This window comes from Schistocerca cancellata, chromosome 4 (genome assembly GCF_023864275.1).
Source record: "Schistocerca cancellata isolate TAMUIC-IGC-003103 chromosome 4, iqSchCanc2.1, whole genome shotgun sequence".
Lineage (NCBI taxonomy): Eukaryota > Metazoa > Arthropoda > Insecta > Orthoptera > Acrididae > Schistocerca > Schistocerca cancellata.
In genome coordinates, this window is record NC_064629.1 from 681,245,567 (window position 1) to 681,272,058 (window position 26,492).

Here is a 26,492-nt window from a genome sequence, read left to right on the forward strand (position 1 = left end):
TCCTCAAACCTAAATCATCTTTGACAGACCCAAGAAGTGCCCGAATCTTAGCTGGCACACGAAAAACACATCTGATCTGATATTTCTTCAAAAGTCTACCTATCTTGGTGGACGCATTCCCAGCATATGGAGGAAAAGCCACAGACCTAAAGGTGTCTCCAGAAGGTTCAATTAGAGGTCAAAGCTCAAAAACACGTAGAATTTGTCAGTCTGTACAGCCGTTATTATTGAACACGTCCTTAACATGTTGCAGCTCCTGTGGTGAATTTTCCGCATTCGAGACAGCATATGCTTGTTTAACCAAGGTCCGAAGGGCTCCTGTACGGTGGAAAGGTGGATGGCAACTGGTAGCATGTAAATACCTGTCAGAATGAGTCAGTTTCCTGTAAACCCTGCGTCCAAGAGTTCCGTCTTCTTTTCTATAAAATAGTACATCCAAAAAAGGTAACTTTCCCTCCTTTTCAATTTCCATTGTGAATTTGATGTGCAGATGAAGCAGCTCAGCCATCATGTTCTGACATCCACCTATTTTTTATTTGATGACAAATATTTTGAACAAACCGACAGTGTGACTATGGGGAGTCCTTTACCCCCATAATCTTTTTATGGAGGACTTTGAGGATATGGCCCTGAAAACATCTTTTTTGAAGCCTGCGTGTTTTCTGAGATACATAGACGATATGTTACTTGCTTGGCCACATGGAATAGACTCTTTGCACCGGTTATTGGACCATTTTAATTGTCTCACCCGACCTTGGTTAAACGAGCATATGCTGTCTCGGATGCTGAAAATTTACCCCAGGAGCTGCAACATCTTAAGGACGTGTTCAATAATGTGATAATAATCAGATGTGTTTTTCGTGTGCCAGCTAAGATTCGGGCACTTCTTGGGTCTGTCAAAGATGATTTAGGTTTGAGGAAGTCTGGCGTTTACAAAATACCGTGCGAGTGCTGGAAAATTTACATTGGCCAAATAATTCGTACCGTCAACGACAGGTGTATTGAACATCATTGCCACACGTGATTATTACAACCAGATCAATCTGAGGTGGCTGAGCATCACCTTACAGAGGGCCACAGGATGCTATATAATGAGACGCAAGTAGTTGCAAATGCTTCATGGTATCGGGATTGTGATCTAAAAGAATCTGTCGAAATCAGACTAGCTGATAATATCATTAATCGTGATAATGGATACCCGCTAAGTAAAACGTGGAATCCTGTTTTATCAGACATGAAGAAACAACGGCACCTGAATCGGACAGCTATGAATAATCATTTGTAACACTATATCGTTTTCGACAGTATTCACCATTGGAGGCGCTGCAAGTCTTTTTGCGCCAGGCGGCAGCAGGAATGATTGAGCGTGTGCACACTGTATCTAGCACATGTGCTGTTTCGATGCATATAAAGATGCAGTCATTTGCGAGTGGAATCAGTTATCGGCAAGAGCAGTGTGCTCAGATAACAGTTTGATCCGGCTGGAAACCTGCCAAGAATTTGATTGACACCTATATGTTTGTTTTACATATCATTTCTCAAGCAAACTGCAAATTCTGTGAATTTCATGGCTTTAAGAAACAATATTAATTCTCTTGTTCACTTCTCATACATGTGTGGCAAACTTGTGGTGAAAAAGCAACAACAGACAATCTCAGACTTTGTCAAAGAAGTGTATTTTCTGTCCTGTCACAAAGGTTGGAGAGCATGAGAAGACAAGGGCCTCATTTTGAGTGTGCTGAAGTTGGGAGGAAGGACCCCTGCCTCCTACACAAATGAGACAGTTGTGCAAAAGACAAGCACTGGTCTCAAAAAATCTGACCAATTAGAACACTAAAATCTGGAGTTAAAAATGTAAGATTCAGTTCACAGGTGGACCAAAAAAAACCTTCTGCATTCACTTCACATGAAATCTGGCATTATGAAACAATTTATTAAATCCCTACCAAAAGATGGTGACACTTGATTATGTGGCGAAAACGTAACCATGGCTACAAGGGCTAAGATGAAAGAAGGGCATTTTCTTCAGCCCTGACATTTGCAAACTAATGAAATATGCAACACTAACATCAACTGAATGAAATTTAAACATAATCTTGGATAATCTTTAAATGAGTTGTCAACAAATTTCTTCGCAACTGTGAAGACCTTGACTGTGAGAATTAGAATGAAGCATATTGGATAATTTATAGTACTGTATGCCTCAATGAGCCTGAAGCTGCACTTCCTAGGTGCTATGTGTGAGGAAGAGGGATAAAGGTTCCATCAAAACATGAAACAAATGGGATGTGAGTACTGGGACTGATGAGATGTCAGCATGATAGCTGACTACTCTTGGATGCTGCACAGGGGGGGTGTCCTCAGTCTGTGCACAGAACAAAACGAATGAAGGAGAGAAAGAAGAGACATTATGACTTATGACTTTGTATTAAACCTGAAGAACATAATACTCCATTATAATGTTAGGAATGCCTTATTTTATCATGATTTCTTATTACCTTTTTTTGAATGTATGTGTTTTGTATGAATTTTCTAGATCTTCATTATTACTTTGTGAGAAAACCTTATGCGATAGATAGAAACTCTGCATTTCTGAACTTACCTTATATACAGGGTGTTACAAAAAGGTACGGCCAAGCTTTCAGGAAACATTCCTCACACACAAAGAAAGAAAATATGTTATGTGGACATGTGTCCGGAAACGCTTACTTTCCATGTTGGAGCTAATTTTATTACTTCTCTTGAAATCACATTAATCATGGAATGGAAACACACACCAACAGAACGTACCAGCGTGACTTCAAACACTTTGTTACAGGAAATGTTCAAAATGTCCTCCGTTAACGAGGATAGATGCATCCACCCTCCATCGCATGGAATCCCTGATGCGCTGATGCAGCCCTGCAGAATGGCGGACTGTATCACAGCCGTCCACAATACGAGCACGAAGAGTCTCTACATTTGGTACCGGGGTTGCCTTGAGAAGAGCTTTCAAATGCCCCCATAAATGAATGTCTAGAGGGTTGAGGTCAGGAGAGCGTGGAGGCCATGAAATTGGTCCACCTCTACCAATCCATCAGTCACCGAATCTGTTGTTGAGAATTGTACGAACACTTCGACTGAAATGTGCAGGAGCTCCATCGCGCATGAACCACATGTTGTGTCGTACTTGTAAAGGCACATGTTCTAGCAATCACGATAACGTGCTCAATTGAGCGTAGGTGGACGAAACTAAAATGAGATCTAAAATGGAAATTAAGCGTTCCCGGACACATGTCCACATAACATCTTTTCTTTATTTGTGTGTGAGGAATGTTTCCTGAAAGTAAACCTTTTTGTAACACCCTCTCTCTCTCTCTCTCTCTCTCTCTCTCTCTCTCTCTCTCTCTGTGTGTGTGTGTGTGTGTGTGTGTGTGTGTGTGTGTACATATACTGGAATCACCTAAAATGATTTTTTAAAAACTGCAAAGTATACATCTGTAGCCCTAAGTTACACATGAAAACAGGTAGTGAAATACAAACAAATGAATAAACACTGTGTTTCTTGAGCAGTGTGCACATGTGCTAGATTATATAGCACAGGAAATATAAAATTCAATAACACCAGTTGGTGCTGAAGGAAAGTAATGTAGGGCTTGATGAATTTATTCACATATTACAAATGATACTGCAGCTTCACTCTGAGATTCAAGATATCTGGAAACAAACTGAAACAAAACAATTCGTAGTCTCTTCTACTCCACTCAGATCTGCTTTAATTTAATCACAAATAGCTTTCGTAAATAAGAAATCTGCTACAATATGCTCCTTTAAAGGCACTGAAATATTTATACACCAAGAGCACAATGAAGTGTCAGTAATACCGATTTAACAGTTGCTATTCTTTCAACTTTTGCCTTTTAAATGCTACTAAAAAGTAGTCACCACAATTAATGTAACATAAGGCAGTGGTAATTGAATAAAACCTTATAATTTACTCATATTTGATCGATAATTTGGGAATGCTTTTAATTACAGGAATTATTTTACGTACCCCTGTACGCCGATCTTTGATGAATACACTGCTGTCCCAGTATCCATCCAACGTTGCCAAGGTTTCCTTCCCCAACTTTAACTGTCCCGATATCATGTTTGTCTGTTCTGCACCACCCAGAAAGGGCTACATGTACACAAACAAAAATTGTGTTAGAACAAAAGCAATGGTGATCAGTCGCACCTTGAAAATACTATGCTGAATGCTCAGTAATAAGAATTTTTCATTTTGCTTTTACAATAAGAATTTTCAAACAATTCTGAAAATCTTCAAACAATTCCAATAATAATAATAATAATAATAATAATAATAACAATCTATACCAAACTAGAATAAAAAAACTGAACACTATATATGGTTCTGATTGTTGCAGAAAAGCATATCTGGTATGTTCCAAAGTAGTAGCCACATACATTACTGTATGAGTAAACGGTAAATATCTCTGCCAAGACTCGAAGCTCTTCTTCATAGTCACAAATGAATCTCATGTAGAATTTACAAAACATGAAAGCAGAATAAAGCATGCATTTATTATGAGACTACCAAGGAAGCAATCTGACATAGCGTCCCATTTCCTCACACACTTTGAAAGCATCCTAAGGCAGATTTTGATATACTTACTACAACTATGCACAGAGGTTTTCAAGTGTTTGCATGCTTTACATATCATGGAAGAAGGCACTTTTCTATTTCATTGCTAGTGAGTTCAAAATTTTACGACACAAATGATGGCTACAGACCATGATGCATTGTTTACACATATTTAACCTGTGGAAACAAAAATCATTAGCCTGTGATCTTGTAGTACCATATTGTGCCTTCACAAAATATACAGAAAGGGATGAGGTCACAAATGATGGCATCTCAAATCTAAACTCTGGGCTGGATCATGATACTGTCATGTGCAGAGCCTTATCATTACAGTCCACACTTTACATGAACAAAAAGACTGCTCTTAAAAGAGAAAACCATACACCACTATTTCTGCATACAACTGTAATAGTAATTAAAGTAGTGATTATGCACCAGACAAATACATGGGTTTAATGTGAATGCATGTACAGACAGCTTCATCTATAATCTTGACATCTATAATCTTGATTTGTGAAACAGTTACATGGCATGGATGGTTTTTGTTGACACAGTGGAGATCCTATAAAGACCCTCCCCCCCCCCCCCCTTTCCTGATACACTACTGTTCATGAAATATGGTTTAATGTCTTCAGACTCCATTGGGACTGCTGAGGCCTGTAAAATTCTTCTTCTTCTACTACTACTACTACTACTACTACTGCATCTATTACCACCACCCACCACCACCACCTCCGCCACAGCCACAACCTTCAGAGCCCAGTGTACTTTTTCCTTGGAATACTGGTCTGCTACTTTCTTCATGATTAGCCAGGAAAGAGCGTCCATGTTCCTATGTACCTAACCAGTCTTTGTCCTTTTCTCTAGCTATAGAGAGACTAGATACAACATCCATAAAATCATATTCTGCATTCTGAGAAAGACTGCAGATAAACACCTGATTTAAACCATGTATACTTCTAGTGTTGATAGACAAAGTTGGTAAAATAAATCCTGTAATTTCCACATTATTTTGTATTTCAGCAAGAGGTTTTTATATGATTTTTTTAACACAAGACACAAATTCCTAAGCATAGTAGTATTAATTTTTCAGTGTTTCACAAATTTAGTGTAAAGCATGCACACTACAAGTCACATGTTTTGTATTATAGGAGATAGTGGCTTTTTCTTCCAGTTTGAAGCCTGACACATACACAGCCCAGTCTGAAATTGTTAAAACACTCAATTATACATTATTGTGTCAGACCATAATATGCATAACTGAAACTGTACATCATGCTTGAAACTGTACATCATGCTAGTATTGTCAGTTTTTTCAACAACAGACTTTAGAAAATGCATAGGTTTTACATGTTATCTATCCAGAAGTAAAAATGATGGAAGTTTGGGTTTATGTCCCACTGATAATGCGGTCACGAGAAACAGAGCCCGAGCCTGAATGGGAGAAGGGCCTCACTGAATTATTCAATATGTAACTATTCTGCCCATCTGCATTTGGGGTAAAAAATCATGGATTATGAGTTAATAGCCATCTGGTTAGTGTCTTTTTTCTTCATACTACTTTAAGGTACCATCATCAGGGCTTTATTTCCCAGTATATTTTCTACTACTTGATGTAATGCATTATCAATAAACAGCTGCCCTATCTCACTTTTGCCACAGAATTTCCCCATTCTAAATTTGCATTTTGATTTTCACTCAGTGTATAATGTGGCTGATGTTTTCCATCAATTGTAATTCAGACATCACAAACACTGTATGGTACCTAACATACAGATTCATCACTCTCAATAGTGTACTGCCATTACTAAACATTTCACTACAGCCACACACCCTTATTGTGCTCACTTTGTGTTTTGGCAGATTGACTGGAGAAGAACAAAAGACAAATGATAGAAATACAGCAGCACTACAAGTTACAAAAGCCACTTTATTCACTATCTGTAATTTATTACTATCCGGTAATCTGCCTCTCAGAAGCCACATTCTGAACTGGTAGCAACTACACTACTTTAGGCCACAAATATGTCAGCACCAGTGTATGCTAGACTTTGGAGACAAATAACACATCATTGCAATGGTTTTGTTCAATATCTTGTTTTGATTTATTGTCCACAGTTGCAAGTATTTGCGCAAACCGAGTCAGTCTTTACTACTAATTCAATTTCAATTGCATAATGAATTTATTTAGTCTTTCAGATCTGCTTATCAGGTTTAACATCAGTAGGCAACACTACGTAAGAGGAGTGGTGGAGGGGAAAAAAAAAACTCTCAGATCCTGAGAATACCCAATCATAACAGGTGGAGCTGGATTGGGAGATGGGGTAGTTATATTCATCTATTCTAGAAGCAGCAAAGAAAACTGATCACTATATAATTTTCTTGCATCATCTGATAAAAGGTGGCAGCACTTGCCAATCTGTGTGAATTTTTGTATTCCTTTTTAGGATGCGTAAATGGGCAATAAGGTGTAAAAGGTGCCGGCACTGTAAAGGGCTGCAAAAGTAGGCAACGAAAATTGCAATTGGTGGTGTTTATTTCATGTTTACTTCACTTTCTAAGTCATTTACATTCTTTCAGAAGATGTTTATTTCCCGTTGTACAATACCTAAAGTGCATTACTTATATACAGCATTATTACTGAGTTTCATTACGAAGTAGGTGCGTCTTTATTCTTGTAATCAAACTCATTTGTAATTTCTGAAACAGAAAAATAAAATTGTATTCAGATGCATTATATTTACTTCAACAGACACAACGTTAACCACCCTTGGACATATGTAAAAAAAAAAAAAAAAAAAAAAAAAAAAAAAAAAAAAAAAAAAAAAGTTCTTCACGGGAAAATAAGTTACTAGAAAACTTTAATTCTTCTGTCTATGGTAGTTTTGTCTGACTTTAGAATATGGATTCATTTTTCCAATCTGAATTTGTTAATCACCTTTCAGTTAAGCTTCTCTACAGAGAAAGGCATGTATGACTTCACAAATGGAGTCCTACAAAACTTTTCTTTGGAAACTATAGTATTTTGTTGTAACAGTATTTTCCATGCTGGGAGACCCACATTCATAATACAAATCTGAGATCTACATAAATTATCTCCAATAGACTTCAATAAACTGCACATACACAAGCATACTAATTGAGGGTCCAAATGCCACCGCAACACACACAGACCAGATGATATCCAAACAGAACTAGACCTGATTCACAGCAAACAGTTTATGTCTTAATGGCATAGTACATACTATCAAATAAAACAGGTTTCTGGTACCACATGTAGACTTTCATGGTCATACACTAAATGAAACAATGTGTCAAAGTCCCCGACAACACATAATAATTGAGTTAACATACAAACAAATTAATAAAGAAGAACACAATTTAAAATTTACAGAAAAAGGTTACAAACAAAATAATTAAAAACAACTATCAGGCTCATTATGAAAACATGTTTTAAAAGTTGGAGAGTCTAGCCGCAGCTTGTACGCTGACATGACAGAAGTCATGGGGTACCTTGTAATACACTCCTGGAAATGGAAAAAATAACACATTGACACCGGTGTGTCAGACCCACCATACTTGCTCCGGACACTGCAAGAGGGCTGTACAAGCAATGATCACACGCACGGCACAGCGGACACAGCAGGAACCGCGGTGTTGGCCGTCGAATGGCGCTAGCTGCGCAGCATTTGTGCACCGCCGCCGTCAGTGTCAGCCAGTTTGCCATGGCATACGGAGCTCCATCGCAGTCTTTAACACTGGTAGCATGCCGCGACAGCGTGGACGTGAACCGTATGTGCAGTTGACGGACTTTGAGCGAGGGCGTATAGTGGGCATGTGGGAGGCCGGCTGGACGTACCGCCGAATTGCTCAACACGTGGGGCGTGAGGTCTCCACAGTACATCGATGTTGTTGCCAGTGGTCGGCGGAAGGTGCACGTGCCCGTCGACCTGGGACCGGACTGCAGCGACGCACGGATGCACGCCAAGACCGTAGGATCCTACGCAGTGCCGTAGGGGACCGCACCGCCACTTCCCAGCAAATTAGGGACACTGTTGCTCCTGGGGTATCGGCAAGGACCATTCGCAACCGTCTCCATGAAGCTGGGCTATGGTCCCGCACACCGTTAGGCCATCTTCCGCTCACGCCCCAACATCGTGCAGCCCGCCGCCAGTGGTGTCGCGACAGGCGTGAATGGAGACGTGTCGTCTTCAGCGATGAGAGTCGCTTCTGCCTTGGTGCCAATGATGGTCGTATGCGTGTTTGGCGCCGTGCAGGTGAGCGCCACAATCAGGACTGCATACGACCGAGGCACACAGGGCCAACACCCGGCAAAATGGTGTGGGGAGTGATCTCCTACACTGGCCGTACACCACTGGTGATCGTCGAGGGGACACTGAATAGTGCACGGTACATCCAAACCGTCATCGAACCCATCGTTCTACCATTCCTAGACCGGCAAGGGAACTTGCTGTTCCAACAGGACAATGCACGTCCGCATGTATCCCGTGCCACCCAACGTGCTCTAGAAGGTGTAAGTCAACTACCCGGATCTGTCCCCCCTTGAGCATGTTTGGGACTGGATGAAGCGTCGTCTCACGCGGTCTGCACGTCCAGCATGAACGCTGGTCCAACTGAGGCGCCAGGTGGAAATGGCATGGCAAGCCGTTCCACAGGACTACATCCAGCATCTCTACGATCGTCTCCATGGGAGAATAGTAGCCTGCATTGCTGCGAAAGGTGGATATACACTGTACTAGTGCCGACATTGTGCATGCTCTGTTGCCTGTGTTTATGTGCCTGTGGTTCTGTCAGTGTGATCCTGTGATGTATCTGACCCCAGGAATGTGTCAATAAAGTTTCCCCTTCCTGGGACAATGAATTCACGGTGTTCTTATTTCAATTTCCAGGAGTGTATTTTGTCAGGCCACCTTTTGCACAGCATAGTGCAGCAGCTCAATGTGGCATGGACTCAAGCCATTGGAACTCCACTGCAGAAATATTGAGCCGTGCTGCCTCTATAGCTGTCCATAATTGGGGGAGTGATTCTGGTGCAGGATGTTGTGCACAAACTGACCTCTCAATTATGTCGCATAAATGTTTGATGAAATTTATGTTGGATGATCTGGTTGGCCACATCATTCACTCGAATTGTCCAGTGCATTCTTCAAGCCAATCATGAACAATTGTGGCCTGGCGACATGATGTCATTGTTTGGGAACATGAAGTCCATCAACGGTTGCAAATGGTCTCCAAGCAGCCGAACATGACCATTTCCAGTCAATGATCAGTTAAGCTGGACCAGAGGAGCCAGTCCAGTAAACATGGCTCACACCATTATGGAGCCACCACATGCTTGCACAGTGCCTTGTTGAAAAATTTGGTCCATGGCTTCTCGGGGTCTGTGTCACACCCTAACCCTACCATACACTCTTATCAACTGAAATCAGGACTTATCTGATCAGAGTATGGCTTTTCAGTCAACTAGGGTCAAACCGATATGGTCATGAGCCCACAAGAGGTGCTGCAGGCAATGTTGTGCTTTTAGCAAAGAGACTCACATTGGTTGGCTGCTCCCGTAGCCCAGTAATGCCTGATTTCACAGTATTGACTTAAAGGATATGTTTGTAATATGTTCCACATTGATTCCTGTGGTAATTTCATGTAGTGATGCTTCTCTTTAGCACTGACAATGCTACGCAAATGCTGCTGCTCTCTGAAGGCCGTTAGCCACTGTGGTGTCTGTGGTGAGAGGTAATGCCTGAAATTGGTATTCTTGGCACACTCTTGACACTGTGGATCTTGGAATACTGAATTATCTAATGATTTCTGAAATGGAGTATCTCATGCATCCGGCTCCAACTGTACCATTCCGTGTTCGGAGTCCGTTAGTTCCCGTCATGTGGCCATAATCACGTTTGAAATGTTTTCACATGAATCATCTGAGTACAAATGACAGCTCTGTCAATGCTATGCTGTTTCATATCTCTTTTACACAATACTAAGACCATCTGTATACATGCATATTGCTATCGCATGATTTTTGTCACCTCAGTGTAAATATATTAGTCAATACATCATGAAAAACTAGTATTTTTACACGAACAAATTTATCTATGATCAAGGAACAAGAATGAGATTTCATTTCATTTAATGCATAAAATGTTTGCTAACTCATTTATGAGTGTGTATATAAAGAAAGAGCACTCTATAAATGCAGGCCTGTATTGAATTGTATGTCTATGACTTCATTAATTCTACTTAAGTTTTTGATTTTATTTAGCTAATGTGTCATCTATCATTACACAAATGATCTGTGAATAAACAAACAACTAATTCATTATTTAATCAATCAAGAAGTATAATTTGCCATGTTTTGTGCTAAACAGCTAAAGAGCTAAACTGTATTTTGCATTCTTTCACTCCTCACTCCTTTACAAAATTATCTTCTGGAGCAATAGAGATCATGCAGCATATGTATTATTAGCAAATTCCTTCTACTAATCATAAAATTTTCTATATTCAAGATTCCTGTAAAATGACTTCAGTGTTAAACAGGCCTCTAGTCTTACAGCATCTAGTTGGCTGTTAGAATTTGATATGTAAGAATGCCATCATATAAATATAAAGTGTGCAATAATGTACAAACAGTAGTGACAAACACACACTGCACCTTGTGCTGTGACCATCACACACAATGGCTATCATCCTGTTTTAGTGACCATAACAAATTTTACACTTTTGTCCACAGTGGTGGTGGTGGTGGAGCACTGTGTTGGGTGTGGCTCAGTCTGAGCCTACAGACTAAGTTTGTAGTATTTGACTGGTCCTGATCAATCTGTGCTACAGGGATGGCCTGTCAGGTGCTACCATGGTAACCACTGTAAGGCAGCCTGCATTGTTCAGCAGTACAGTGCCACTGGACAAAACAAGCAATTTCTGTTTCTACAAAGTATTAAGAGGAAACACTAATTATGTAGGTTTTATAGGGTGAAGTACTGCCCGTCTTCCAGGAAAATCCACATGCCACATGTTAGTAGAATTATGCATAGGTACATGTACCGGGAAATGCACAAAAATCTTCTACACTCTGGCAGGCAGCTACGTGTGCCCCCCCCCCCCTCCCCCCCCCCCCCCCCACACACACACAGGAGTGTGCCCCCCCCCCCCCCCCCACACACACACACAGGAGAGGAAGGTTGATGAGGAATGGCTTTGTCAGCAATTTGTTCATGACAAGCCTCCACACTCTATGAGCTCTTACACAAAGCACACGGAAGAGCATTCGCCAGCTATATATGTGGACTCTCTGATTCTTTGACATTAACATTAATGTTAAGGCTCCGTTTTCATTGCGTGGAAGCTTCACACCATGCAAAAGTCTTGAAGTCAGAGATTGTGTATAGTTTTGTAATCCTAATGATTTGCCTATTACCATACATCTAGTAAGTTAAATGAAATTCATTTCAGTCACATGTATCCTTCTTTGTGTTGCAGTTTTTCACCATCAGTAGTGCATAAAAGGTTACATTGGTGCTTTACAATGCAATACAAACACCAGAAGTGTTAGTTATTACTTCACAGCCAACAAAACTTTTGGACTGTCTCCTACAATTATTTTCATAATACTCTAACAAAAAATAATTTTTATAGTAACGTTAAAAAAGATAACACCAACCTTCAATTTGAACTCAATTTCAGTGCGGTATCCTGTTTTTTCACATTCTATTGTGACCTTCCCACCCAATTCCATAGTTAGTGTTCCCATGAGGATACCTTTACAATGTGCATACGGTATGGTAATGCTATAGTCTTCACCACGTGGAAGGAATGTTAGAACAGCCACTCCATCTAAAATAGCTGATGTAGAATTCCCTATAATCAATAAATGAGTAATTATGTCACTATTAAGGTGTTGGAAACAAATCAAGACAAAAGTATTATGTGAAAGGATTCCTCTTCTGTGTACTGATGACAGAAAAAGAAAATAGCACATTAATTGGCATTTTATCTCCACCTATTTTACTGTGCCAGTTATGCAATATTCTAATACAAATTTTGTAACTGGAATTTTGATGCAGCACTGAATGCTTTGACAGTAATTAAAAACATTATGAAACAATAACCATCTTGTTAATGAGTAAATGTTTTTTTTTTTTCAAATTGATAGACTAATTAGTATTATGTGTTCAAAAACATGCAATATTGCCATACTACAACAGGCAAGAAATGAATACACATTTTACATACATGCAGTGTTCAACCATTTAATACAAAATTGATATTCTGATCCTGAAGCCTGTTGAAAAGCACTGTTTAGAGACTTTAACCATGCTGCTAACATTTACACAGTAGCACGTAACACAGAAATCTCTAAAATAGCAAAATTAAAGCTTCCACTGATTAAAACTACACATCTTCCGGTTGTTTGCAGTAAGTGAGAATTAGGCTGTAATGTTTAACTACCAATGTGTGAATTTTTTTCAGTGTACTTCCCTAGCATGTGTTACTGCCGTGAAAACTGCAGGCTGATGCAGTGAAGAATTGAAGGAAAAGAACAGCCTACATGAAAATAGGACTAATCTCATTCAACAGCCCTGTTTGTTAAGAATGTTGTGCACATTACTTATAAAGTATTTGAAGCAATTTACTTATAGGTTGAGCACTGTATCTTCTCACAAGCAAATGTATGAACATAGATTATGCACAACAGTGGCATGTCTGAAGCATGCTATTTATGACTTAAGAACACAATAGAAACAATTTCATCTCATGGAAATGGAAGCTATTCTTTGAATACATGGTTAGTTCTGTTACATTAGTACCACCACAGTTTGTGCATCCAGTATGAAAGTGTTAAGGACAGTACGACAAAGTAAAGCATGTGATTAGAAATTTACAGAATAAATATGAAGATAAAGACAGGCTTACAAAATAACTATGAGAAGTGTTCAAATGAAAAGGTATAAAATGTAATAACAACCAAACCATTTGAAATTTGCATATGCTGCTTTGGGATAACCTAGTGACACAATTAGAGACACAAATGTAGTGTCATCACCTCAGCCTAAAAAACTGAAAGCCACGCCCTCATTGACTTTTTCGATGTCTGAGGTCCAATACTCATCAAATTTCTTGAGCACAGAAAAACCCCTAACAGTGACACGTACTGTGACATTTCATAGCCTAATGTAAGTCAATCAGGAGCAAATGGCCTGGGCTGCACATGGAAGGGGTGATTCTGCTCCATGATAACATGTGTCCACACATCTCAAACGTCACACAAAGTGCAATGGCCAAGTTCATGTGGGAGAAAGTGAAGAACATAGTGGAGGAATCACTCCTGTCACAGCCACAGGAATTCTGGGAACAGGGAATCGTTCAGCTCATGAGACAGTGACATAGTTGTGCTCAGGCCACTTGCAATTACTTTTGAATAAAGATTTCAGTTATACCCACAGTGTTGTTTCGTACCTTTCCTTATGAACACACCTCATAAACATGACAACATTTCCAACAATTTAATTTACCACCCTTTTGTTGAGCACATACACACCTAAGATTATGCATGCATGCATGCGCACACCCACACATTCCAAACACATTTGCATACGCATGTGCACATACAACACACACCGCTCCTCTCAGATATGATTTCAGCCTCTTAAAGCACTGTGGCACTTCATGCAGTAAATTTAAGCTTTAAGGTCACCCCAGCTGCTGTAGCTGTTCTTCAGGATTTAATAGCATGTAGCCACAATAGCACAAAGGCTCAGAGGAATAAGTACAGTAATGCTGTTTCTGTATCTACATCTATACTCTGTAAATCACTGAACTATATGACAATGGGTACATCTCCTGTTCCATTTGCATAAGGACCGTGGGAAGAATGATTGCTTTAATACCTTAGTCTAATCTTGTCTTTGCAGTCCCTGTAGAAAAGATGCAAAGGGGGTTGTAGTACACTCCTAGAGTCCTCACTCGGAGCTGGCTCTTGAAACTTTGTAAGTAGGCTTTGCAGGTTTAGTTTGTGATTATGTTCAAGTATCTGCCATTAAAGTTTTTCTCAGCACCTCTATATCTACATAAATACTTCGCAAGCCACCATATGGTGCATGATGGAGGGTACTGTTCCACTTACAAATAGAGCGAGGGAAACAAGTCTCTGTAAAAGCCACTGTGTGAGCCCTACTTTCTTGCATCTTATCTTTGTGGTCCTTATGTGAAATTTATGTTGGTGGCAGTAGAATGGTTCTGCAGTCTGCCTCAAATGCTGCTTCTTTAAATTTTTGTAATAGTGCCTCACAAAAAGAGCATCATCTTCCCTCCAGGGATTCCCATTTCAGTTCACGAAGCATCTCTGCAATACATTCATGCTGATGAAACCTACAGGTAACAAATCTAGCAGCACATCCCTGAATTGGTGTGATGTCTTGCTTTAATTGTGCCTGGTGGGGATCCCAAACAATCTAACATTACTCAAGAATGGGTTGCACCAGTGTTCTAAATGCAGTCTCCTTTATGGATAACCTACACTTTCCCAAAATTCTCCCAATAGAATGAAGCAGAGTATTTACCTTCCCTACTACCAACCTTACATGCTCATTCCATGTCTTATCGCTTTGAAATGTTATGCCTAGATATTTAATGAATGTGAATGTGTCAAGCGGCACACTACAAATGCTGTATTTGAATGGCACAAGATTGTTTTTCCTACTTATACGCATTAATTTACATTTTTCTATATTTAGGATAAGCTGCCATTCACCACACCAACTACAAATTCCCTACAAGTCATACTGTATACTTTCACAGTCCCTTAACGACAACACCTACCTGTACACCACAGCATTATCAGCAAACAGCTGTAAATGTCTACTTGCCCTGTCTGACAGATCATTTATGTATATAGAGAATAAATAGGGTCCTATGACATTCCCTTGCGGCATTACTGACAACACCTTTGTCGCTGATGAACACTCACTGTCAAGGACAATGTACTGGATTCTATTACTTGAAAAGTCTTTGAGCCACTCATATCTGTAAACCTAAACCGCATGCTTGGACCTTCATCAAAAGTTTGCAGTAGGGCACCATGTCAAAACATATCGTGGGAATTAAGGCATATGGAATCTGCCCGTTACCCTTCATCCATGGTTTGTATGATATCATGTGAGAAAAGGTAAGCCTAGTTTCACATGAGAGATGCTTTCTAAATCTGTGCTGATTTGGTAACAGAAGCTTTTCTGTCTCAATGAAATTTATTAAATATGAACTCTGAAGGTGTTCAAAAATTCTGCAGCAAACTGAAGTTAAGGATACTGGCCTGTAATGGCCCAGGTCTGTTCTTTTACCTTTCTTGTATACAGGAGTCACCTGCACTTTTTTCCAGCCATTTTCGATTTTGCACTGGGCATGAAATTCGCTATAAATGCAAGCTATTTGTAAGAGACCAATGCCGCAGAATACTCTCTGTAAAACTGAACTGAAATACCATCTGGTCCTGGTGACTTATTTGTTTTAAAATCATTCAGTTGCTTCTCTATGCTGTGTATACCTATTTCAATGGATCCTATGCAGGAGTCTGCACAACAGTAAATGAGGTACATTTGTATGATCCTACAGCATGTATGATTTCTTAAATGTGAAATTTAGAACTTCAGCTTTCCTTTTGCTGCCTTTTATCTTCACCCCCCCCCCCCCCCCCCCCTCCCATGAAACAAGGACCTTGCCGTTGGTGGGGAGGCTTGCGTGCCTCAACGATGCAGATAGCCATACCGTAGGTGCAACCACAACGGAGGGGTATCTGTTGAGAGGCCAGACAAACGTATGGTTCCTGAAGAGGGGCAGCAGCCTTTTCAGTAGTTGCAGGGGCAACAGTCTGGATGATTGATTGATCTGGCCGTGTAACACTAACCAAAATGGCCTTGCTGTTGTGGTACTGCGAACGGCTGAAAGCAAGTGGAAACTACAGCCGTAATTTTTCCCGAGGGCATGCAGCTTTACTCTATGATTAAATGATGATGGCGTCCTCTTGGGTAAAATATTCCGGAGGTAAAATAGTCCCCCATTCGGATCTCCGGGCGGAGACTACTCAGGAGGACGTCGTCGTCAGGAGAAAGAAAACTGGCGTTCTGTGGATCGGAGCGTGGAATGTCAGATCCCTTAATCGGGCAGGTAGGTTAGAAAATGTAAAAAGGGAAATGGATAGGTTAAAGTTAGATATAGTGGAATTAGTGAAGTTCGGTGGCAGGAGGAACAAGACTTTTGGCCAGGTGAATACAGGGTTATAAATACAAAATCAAATAGGGGTAATGCAGGAGTAGGTTTAATAATGAATAAAAAATAGGAGTGTGGGTAAGCCACTACAAACAGCGTAGTGAACGCATTATTGTGGCCAAGATAGACACGAAGTCCACGCCTACTACAGTAGTACAAGTTTATATGCCAACTAGCTCTGAAGATGATGAAGAAATTGATGAAATGTATGATGAGATGAAAGAAATTACTCAGGTAGTGAAGGGAGAAGAAAATTTAATAGTCATGGGTGACTCGAATTCGACAGTAGGAAAAGGAAGAGAAGGAAACGTTATAGGTGAATATAGATTGGGGCTAAGAAATGAAAGAGGAAGCCGCCTGGTAGAATTTTGCACAGAGCATAACTTAATCATAGCTAACACTTGGTTCAAGAATCATGAAAGAAAATTGTATATATGGAAGAACCCTGGAGATACTAGAAGGTTTCAGATAGATTATATAATGGTAAGACAGATATTTAGGAACCAGGTTTTAAATTGTAAGACATTTCCAGGGGCAGATGTGGATTCTGACCACAATCTATTGGTTATGAACTGTAGATTAAAACTGAACAAAGTGCAAAAAGGTGGAAATTTAAGGAGATGGGACCTGGATAAACTGAAAGAACCAGAGGTTGTACAGAGTTTCAGGGAGAGCATAAGGGAACAATTGACAGGAATGAGGGAAAGAAATACAGTAGAAGAAGAATGGGTAGCTTTGAGGGATGAAGTAGTGAAGGCAGCAGAGGATCAAGTAGGTAAAAATAAGAGGGCTAGTAGAAATCCTTGAGTAACAGAGGAGATACTGAATTTAATTGAATGAAAGGAGAAAATACAAAAATGCAGTAAGTGAAGCAGGCAAAAAGGAATACAAAAGTCTCAAAAATGAGATTGACAGGAAGTGCAAAATGGCTAAGCAGGGATGGCTGGAGGACAAATGTAAGGATGTAGGGGCTTATCTCACGAGGGGGTAAGATAGATACTGCCTGCAGGAAAATTAAAGAGACCTTTGGGGAAAAGAGAAGCACTTGCATGAATATCAAGAGCTCTGATGGAAACCCAGTTCTAAGCAAAGAAGGGAAAGCAGAAAGGTGGAAGGAGTATATAGAGGGTCTGTACAGGGATGTGTTCTTGAGGACAATATTATGGAAATGGAAGAGGATGTAGATGAAGATGAAATGGGAGATATGATAGTGCGTGAAGAGTTTGACAGAGCACTGAAAGGGAACGAAAGGCTATTTACAATTTGTACAGAAAGCAGATGGCAGTTACAAGAGTCGAGGGGCATGAAAGGGAAGCAGTGGTTGGGAAGGGAGTGGGACAGGGTTGTAGCCTCTCCCCGATGCTATTCAACGTGTATATTGAGCAAGCAGTAAAGGAAACAAAAAAAAAAAAAAAAATTCGGAGTAGGTATTAAAGTCCATGGAGAAGAAATAAAAACTTTGAGGTTCACCGATGACATTGTAATTCTGTCAAAGAAAGCAAAGGACTTGGAAGAGCAGTTGAAGAGAATAGACAGTGTCTTGAAAGGAGGGTATAAGATGAACATCAACGAAAGCAAAATGAGGATAATGGAATGTAGTCGAATTAAGTCGGGTGATGCTGAGGGAATTAGATTAGGATATGAGACACTTAAAGTAGTAAAGGTGTTTTGCTATTTGGGGAGCAAAATAACTGATGATGGTCGAAGTAGAGAGGATATAAAATGTAGACTGGCAATGGCAAGGAAAGCGTTTCTGAAGAAGAGAAATTTGTTAACATTGAGTATTGATTTAAGTGTCAGGAAATCGTTTCTCAAAGTATTTGTATGGAGTGTAGCCATGTATGGAAGTGAAACATGAATGATAAATAGTTTATACAAGAAGAGAATAGAAGCTTTCGTAATGTGGTGCTATAGAAGAATGCTGAAGATTAGATGGGTAGATCACATAATTAATGAGGAGGTATTGAATAGGATTGGGGAGAAGAGGAGTTTGTGGCACAACTTGACTAGAAGAAGGGATCGGTTGGTAGGACATGTTCTGAGGCATCAAGGGATCACCAATGTAGTACTGGAGGGCAGCAGGGAGGGTAAAAATAGTAGAGGGAGACCAAGAGATGAATACACTCAGCAGATTCAGAAGGATGTAGGCTGCAGTAGGTACTGGGAGATGATGAAGCTTGCACAGGATAGAGTAGCATGGAGAGCTGCATCAAACCAGTCTCAGAACTGAAGACCACAACATCTTCACCCTCGACTGGATGACAAGTGACTCGATAGAAGCCTTCATCCCAACTAGTGATTGTACTTAAGACCAGAATTTTCTCGCATTCTCGGCAAGATATTTCCCTAAGGTATGAAAGTGGACGTTGTACGCTTCGTGATTTGATCTTACGGATGCACGGATTTCTACTAACTTTTGCCCATCAACATATGCGCATTCCTTTTTCAAATGAGTGTGCAACAATATCTTTTCCCTCATCATTTCCTGAATTTGAATATTAAACCACAGAGGGTCCTTTCACGATGCTTGCCCATGGATCAAACAAGCCTGTGACTATTTATACTGCCCTTCTTTGAGTTTGGATCAGTGAAATGAATTTGAAACACCTAACCATGGCTCAAGAACACTGCAGGCAGGAAAACCACGGCGTTGTGATCCAGGTGGAAAAATCCTCATACCATTTTTGCCTGCCAGCCGGAGTGGCCGAGCGGTTAAAGGCGCTAAAGTCTGGAACCGCACGACCGCTACAGTCGCAGGTTCGAATCCTGCCTCGGGCATGGATGTGTGTGATGTCCTTAGGTTAGTTAGGTTTAAGTAGTTCTAAGTTCTAGGGGACTTATGACCACAGCAGTTGCGTCCCATAGTGCTCAGAGCTATTTGGAGCCATTTTTGCCTCAGGTAACCAGGAATCAGATTCTGATGGCCAAATAAATACACTGTCATTTCTTTACCATACCATTTAACCTTTCTTTAGTTTCAGAGCAACCAGTTATTATACTTAACGCGAAAATTTTCTGGGTATTGTACTGCTTAAGTTACCAGCCTTTCTGTTGTTATGTAATATTCCGCATACATAGCTTTTACAAGTAAGTAGTTTTGTCAAGGCTAAAGAGCTATAAAAAATTGTCCACATAAAGCACACATCCTTGTTTCAAGTAGGCTTCTATCATGTGTACAACAATTCCAGGTGCACCAGGCATCTTTGTCTTATTTTGAGAACTGCATAAATTAGTTCACAGAGTTAGTAAAGCTTTACATCATACTCATGTTTTTGTTTGGTATAATACATGAAAAATTAACAACTACACTGCTAAACTTTCAATCCACAAATGCAGAACTTCTTGTCTGGAATATAACTACCGCATACATTGCTTTTCAACAGGTTTAATTTTGTTGGGTTGGTTAATGGATTTTAATGAATTATCTGAGAAGTGTGGTATCTCAATAACTGTTTGAATTTATTCATCATCATAAAAAATTGCCAAAATGTTACTGTTTCAAAAGACTGTCAATCTAATACATTATAGAGTCCTATGTCCCACATGCAGCAACAGTCTCAGAAACACTTTCAATTCATAATCAACTCTGTCCCTTCATCCTTAATAGCCAAGCTGATGTTCTCCTCAAACATTTTTTTCACTTCCTGTCTTGGATATACATTCCTTTGTTCAACCACCAACAGAATAAGCTCTTCAGAAGTGTGAGGGTGAACAAATGAATAAGTGCACTAATGTCAAAATTATACAAGCTAAATCTCAACCCCACATTCTTGTTGAATACAAATAATGATGCATCTTTTGATTTTTACTGCATGTTACTGTTGTTTACATTACCATCTGTTGGACCAACCTGCTCATCATCTTCAGTACCTATACTGTGTTTTGTCTCTGAATCACCACTAGATGACTAAGCTGATTTGTAGATATGTACACGATCAGAGAATTCATCTATAAACTTGTCCAGTCCTAATTCATTCATGTTAGCTTCCTCTACTAATATCAGTGAATAACCAACAACAAAGATTGGTAAAGTTACTGACACAGTAACAACACACACATGGACCCTATTGCCAAATTTGCTAAGAAATACGGACTCTAGGGACTGACTATTGACAACAAGTTATCTTCATCTAAATCTAAACCTCTTCCATATACATATGGAGAGTGGGAAGAATGAATGTTTACATGCCTCTGTGTGTGCTGTAATTAATCTACTCTAGTACTCATGATCCCTACAGGAGCGATACATGGAGGATAGCAGTATATTTATGGAGTCATTGTTTAAAGCTAGTTATTGAAATTTTGTAAGTGGGCTTTCTTGGGACTGTTTGCATCTATCTTTGAATATCTGCCAGTTCATTTTCTTCAGTATCTCTGTGACACTCTCCCATATGTCAAACAAACCTGTGACTTCTCTGTATTCGTTCAATGTCCCCTGTTAGTCCTATAAGATACAGGTCCCACACACTTGAGCAGTATTCTAGGATGGGCCACACAAGTGATTTGCAAGCTATCTGCTTTGTAGACTGATTGAATTTCCCTAGCAGTCTACCAATAAACCAAATTCTGTCACTTGTTTTCTCTATGACTGAGTCTGTGTTATCACTCCCTTTCATATCCCTACATCCAGGTATTAATATGAGTTGACTGATTTTAACTGTGAATCTATGAAACTGTAGTCATAGGATGCATCATCATCTCATTTTCTGAAGTGCAAAATTCTACATTTTTGGTCATTTAAAGCAAGTTGCTAGTCTTTCCAAGATCTGATAGAATATTTGTGCAGCTTTTTTCACACAGTACTTAATTACTGGTTATCACCGTCATCGTCATCAATTACAAGAAACCAAATACACATTTAAACAAAAGAATTCACCTGTGCAACTGTTTACACTGTATAAATATCAGACGGCCAAGACAACACATGAATGTCTCAAGACTCAACCCAGTAGAGCACCTCATTGACTCTCGATACCACCAGGTAATCGTCTGTTAGGACACTCACTCACAATGTGACTTGCTTTCTGAATGCCACCAAAGTCACATGTACTGTCAGTGCAAGAGTGCCACTTGTGCATGTTGTATTTGCACATACCTTCTTCAGCTCAGTGTCCGTTAAGCTGTACCCACACCTCCCTCAGATGATAGAAGCCCGGAACTGTAGCAACTGGGTAGTCAATAAGTTCATAATTCTGGCTTTATTTGGCTTGCCACTCACATCTCCACTCAGTGTTACAGTATAGCCCAGTGGAGAGCATTTGGACTCCTCCATATACTGGCCTTCCAGATTTGAGGTGTTTCTAGGCAGCTGAAGTAATTCTTCATGATGAGGAATTGACTCATTTTTCAAAACTTGCTGGCAAATATTGTAGAGAGCTGCCTTTTGAGGAAGATTAGCTGGATATGTGTTTGATAGTATTGGTAGCCAGCTTGTAGGTGCAGAACTGACTGTGCCACTAATGGTTTTCCTAGCAGCGTTCACATGAACATCAACTTTCTTCACGTGAATGCTATGGAGCCAAACTGGTTAGCAAAAACTTTGCTGCAGAGTATACCAATGCACGGGGTTCTCCTCAGAGAACTGACATATTTGCTCTCAATGTGCTACCTGCCAGCTTCCTCATCAGGTTCACTCGTGTTTGTATCTTCTTAGCTGTGGTGTAGAGGTATTTATCTCCTGACAGTTTTCTGTCTAATGTTACCCCAAAGTATTTTGACATATCATTATATTTGACTATGCCAAGACAAGCAAACTGTGTGGTGATCTTTGCTGGTGCTAAGTGATTAAAGAAGTGGGAAAGACACACTTCTGTTTTAGAAACATTAGTTCTAAGTCACCATGTCTGAAAATATTCATAAAATTTGGTGAGGCCGTTTGTTCGGTGTTGTTCACACTCAGAAGGAACTTCACTCTGACATGAAATTTCAAGGTCATCTGCATAATGGAATTTCCGGCAGGTAAAATTCAGCAGGTGAAGAGACTGAACAACACCAGAGCAAAAACAGAACCTTGAGGTAACTCATCACTGAGTACATGCCATGTGCTCTTCTTTTCACCTTGGTGTACTTTAAACCACCGTCTGTTCAAAATGTTGCTTAAGAGGTTACCTAGAGTTTTAATATTAATGAGAAGTCTGAGGATACTATTAATATTGTATGAAAGGTCATTAATATTTAACATGAACAATAAGGGTCATATTACACTTCCCTGTGGCACACCCAAAGTTACTCTCCATAGTTTGCTGCACCCACTCTTAAAAAATTCTCAACCCAGTCACAAAACTCACTTGACACCCCAAACAATTTTACTTTTGATAATAGGCATAGCTGTGGTACTGAGTCTATTGTGTTTCAGAAATTGAAAGTCCTACATCTACCTGACTGTTCTGAAATGGCTTGGGTTTCACACAATCACTGTTTTCAGATTCCATGCTGGTTGGCATGGAGGAGGTCATTCTGTTCGAGATACCTCATTATATTTGAGGTAAGACTATGTTCTTAGGTTTTATAACAAACAGATGTCAAGGATAATAGGGGACAGTTTTGTTGATCACTTTTGATACCCTTTCTCCCAAATACTGGGAACAGTTTTTTGAGGGATCTATGGTAGATTATAGTTAAGAGAGAGGATATCTCAGCCACATATCTGGTACAGAATCTGATAGGTACCCCATTTTGGCACTGGAGCTTTGGTCAATTTTAGTGATTTCAGCTGTTTCTCAACACCACTGGCACTGATATCTATATCAAATTTTGTAGTGGTGCAAGAGTTAGATACAAGCAATACTCCTGGGTTTTCACTTGTGAAGGAACACTTGAAAACCCGAGTTCAGCAGTTCTTCTGTTATTTTGCTGCCCTCAGTTTCATCCCTGTCTCACTTACGAGTATCTGGACACTAACTTTGATACCACCAACAGCAACAATCTTTACATACAACCTGAATTTCTGTGTGTTTTGTCAAACACTTTTTAATAATAGTCTTCTACAGTAATTGTTGAAGGCTTCAAACATTGCTCTCTTCAAAGTGAAACACAAATACATCAGTTCTGTTTTGGGCAGGATGGAGGGGCTAAACCAGAGGTGCAATTGGGATTTGTTCTCTCTCTCTCTCTCTCTCTCTCTCTCTCTCTCTCTCTCTCTCTGTGTGTCAACTGAAATAACACAATGGGTAAAATATGTGAATTACTTCCATTTATCAGCAGCACTAATACTCATAATGAACTGGAAGTGGAAAATTAAGAAACCAGATATTGTACATGTATAAATGAAATTCTCAGTTCTAAATGGAAGATACACCAGAAATACATAATGGATGGCAATTATTTATTATTGCCAGAACTCCTATTAATTATTACGGTGTAAAGGGAGATGCAAAAAGTGAAATAATCTATGAGAAAGCATAAAAATACCCAAAAAATTAATTATCAATACAGCGAAAGGCTTCAAAGATAATTGGAAGGGTGAATGGAAAACAACCATAATGCCCAGCATAGGTAAAATTACTATTACACCAGACAAACAGTGCACACTGCGCACTGTGGAGCAATGTGAGATAGAACACAGACGTGTTTACGCCTATCCCATCCTCTGAATTCAGCTGTGACAGAAGACACTTTAAAAAAATGACACTAAACTGCAAGAAGCATCATATCTGTCATTACAAGACTGGATGAATTCTTGGACAGAATAGCAACTGGAGAAGATTATAATTTCAATCTCAGGAAACACCCTCAATAAAGATGGCAGTCAGCAACTTACACTCCTGGAAATGGAAAAAAGAACACATTGACACCGGTGTGTCAGACCCACCATACTTGCTCCGGACACTGCAAGAGGGCTGTACAAGCAATGATCACACGCACGGCACAGCGGACACACCAGGAACCGCGGTGTTGGCCATCGAATGGCGCTAGCTGCATAGCATTTGTGCACCGCCGCCGTCAGTGTCAGCCAGTTTGCCGTGGCATACGGAGCTCCATCACAGTCTTTAACACTGGCAGCATGCCGCAACAGCGTGGACGTGAACCGTATGTGCAGTTGACGGACTTTGAGCGAGGGCGTATAGTGGACATGCGGGAGGCCGGGTGGACGTACCGCCGAATTGCTCAACACGTGGGGCGTGAGGTCTCCACAGTACATCGATGTTGTCGCCAGTGGTCGGCGGAAGGTGCACGTGCCCGTCGACCTGGGACCGGACCGCAGCGACGGATGGATGCACGCCAAGACCGTAGGATCCTACGCAGTGCCGTAGGGGTCCGCACCGCCACTTCCCAGCAAATTAGGGACACTGTTGCTCCTGGGGTATCGGCGAGGACCATTCGCAACCGTCTCCATGAAGCTGGGCTACGGTCCCGCACACCGTTAGGCCGTCTTCCGCTCACGCCCCAACATCGTGCAGCCGCCTCCAGTGGTGTCGCGACAGGCGTGAATGGAGGGACGAATGGAGACGAGTCGTCTTCAGCGATGAGAGTCGCTTCTGCCTTGGTGCCAATGATGGTCGTATGCGTGTTTGGCGCCGTGCAGGTGAGCACCACAATCAGGACTGCATACGACCGAGGCACACAGGGCCAACACCCGGCATCATGGTGTGGGGAGCGATCTCCTACACTGGCCGTAACCACTGGTGATCGTCGAGGGGACACTGAATAGTGCACGGTACATCCAAACCGTCATCGAACCCATCGTTCTACCATTCCTAGACCGGCAAGGGAACTTGCTGTTCCAACAGGACAATGCACGTCTGCATGTATCCCGTGCCACCCAACGTGCTCTAGAAGGTGTAAGTCAACTACCCTGGCCAGCAAGATGTCCGGATCTGTCCCCCATTGAGCATGTTTGGGACTGGATGAAGCGTCGTCTCACGTGGTCTGCACGTCCAGCACGAACGCTGGTCCAACTTAGGCGCCAGGTGGAAATGGCATGGCAAGCCGTTCCACAGGACTACATCCAGCATCTCTACGATCGTCTCCATGGGAGAATAGCAGCCTGCATTGCTGCGAAAGGTGGATATACACTGTACTAGTGCCGACATTGTGCATGCTCTGTTGCCTGTGTCTATGTGCCTGTGGTTCTGTCAGTGTGATCATGTGATGTATCTGACCCCAGGAATGTGTCAATAAAGTTTCCCCTTCCTGGGACAATGAATTCACGGTGTTCTTATTTCAATTTCCAGGAGTGTAGATTCAACCCTGACAAGATTGAAATGGGTGTGGGAACATGGGATGAAAATATTGTCATATTTTGAAATGGGCTGAGCACTAGTGATGTCACTGTTGCAGCATGACTACACAATGATTAGTTCATTAATGACGTGGAAGTCAGTTACAACTTGGCAATGAGTCAGAAAACCTCAGCTGAAGCTCATGGGATTTTAACAACTTGACATGTCGTGAAGACTAAGAAGATTTTATTAACCACAAGACCATTGCAGCATTAGTGACTCCTTTCTTACAAAGAAAATTTATGAAACACAGGAGAATATTTTTGTTCAGTAAACGGGGCAAGGAAGTGATTACTACTTACTCACATAGTTAGCAGCAAAGATTGACATACGGGCAAGAAAATTCACGGTACAGATGGCTGTGAAAT

General features: G+C 40.7%; 1 protein-coding gene across 2 annotated transcripts in view; it reads right to left on the bottom strand.

Annotated features, from left to right (window-relative positions):
* Nucleotides 1-26,492, bottom strand: part of LOC126184565 (oxysterol-binding protein-related protein 8) — a 211,549-nt gene that overhangs the window by 46,421 nt on the left and 138,636 nt on the right. For both annotated transcript variants that reach the window (XM_049926994.1, XM_049926993.1), the window contains exons 13-14: nt 12,303-12,499; nt 4,034-4,159 (exon numbers count right to left, since the gene is read on the bottom strand). In XM_049926994.1, coding sequence (XP_049782951.1) covers nt 4,034-4,159; nt 12,303-12,499 — 323 coding nt within the window. The remainder of the gene's footprint in view (nt 1-4,033; nt 4,160-12,302; nt 12,500-26,492) is intronic.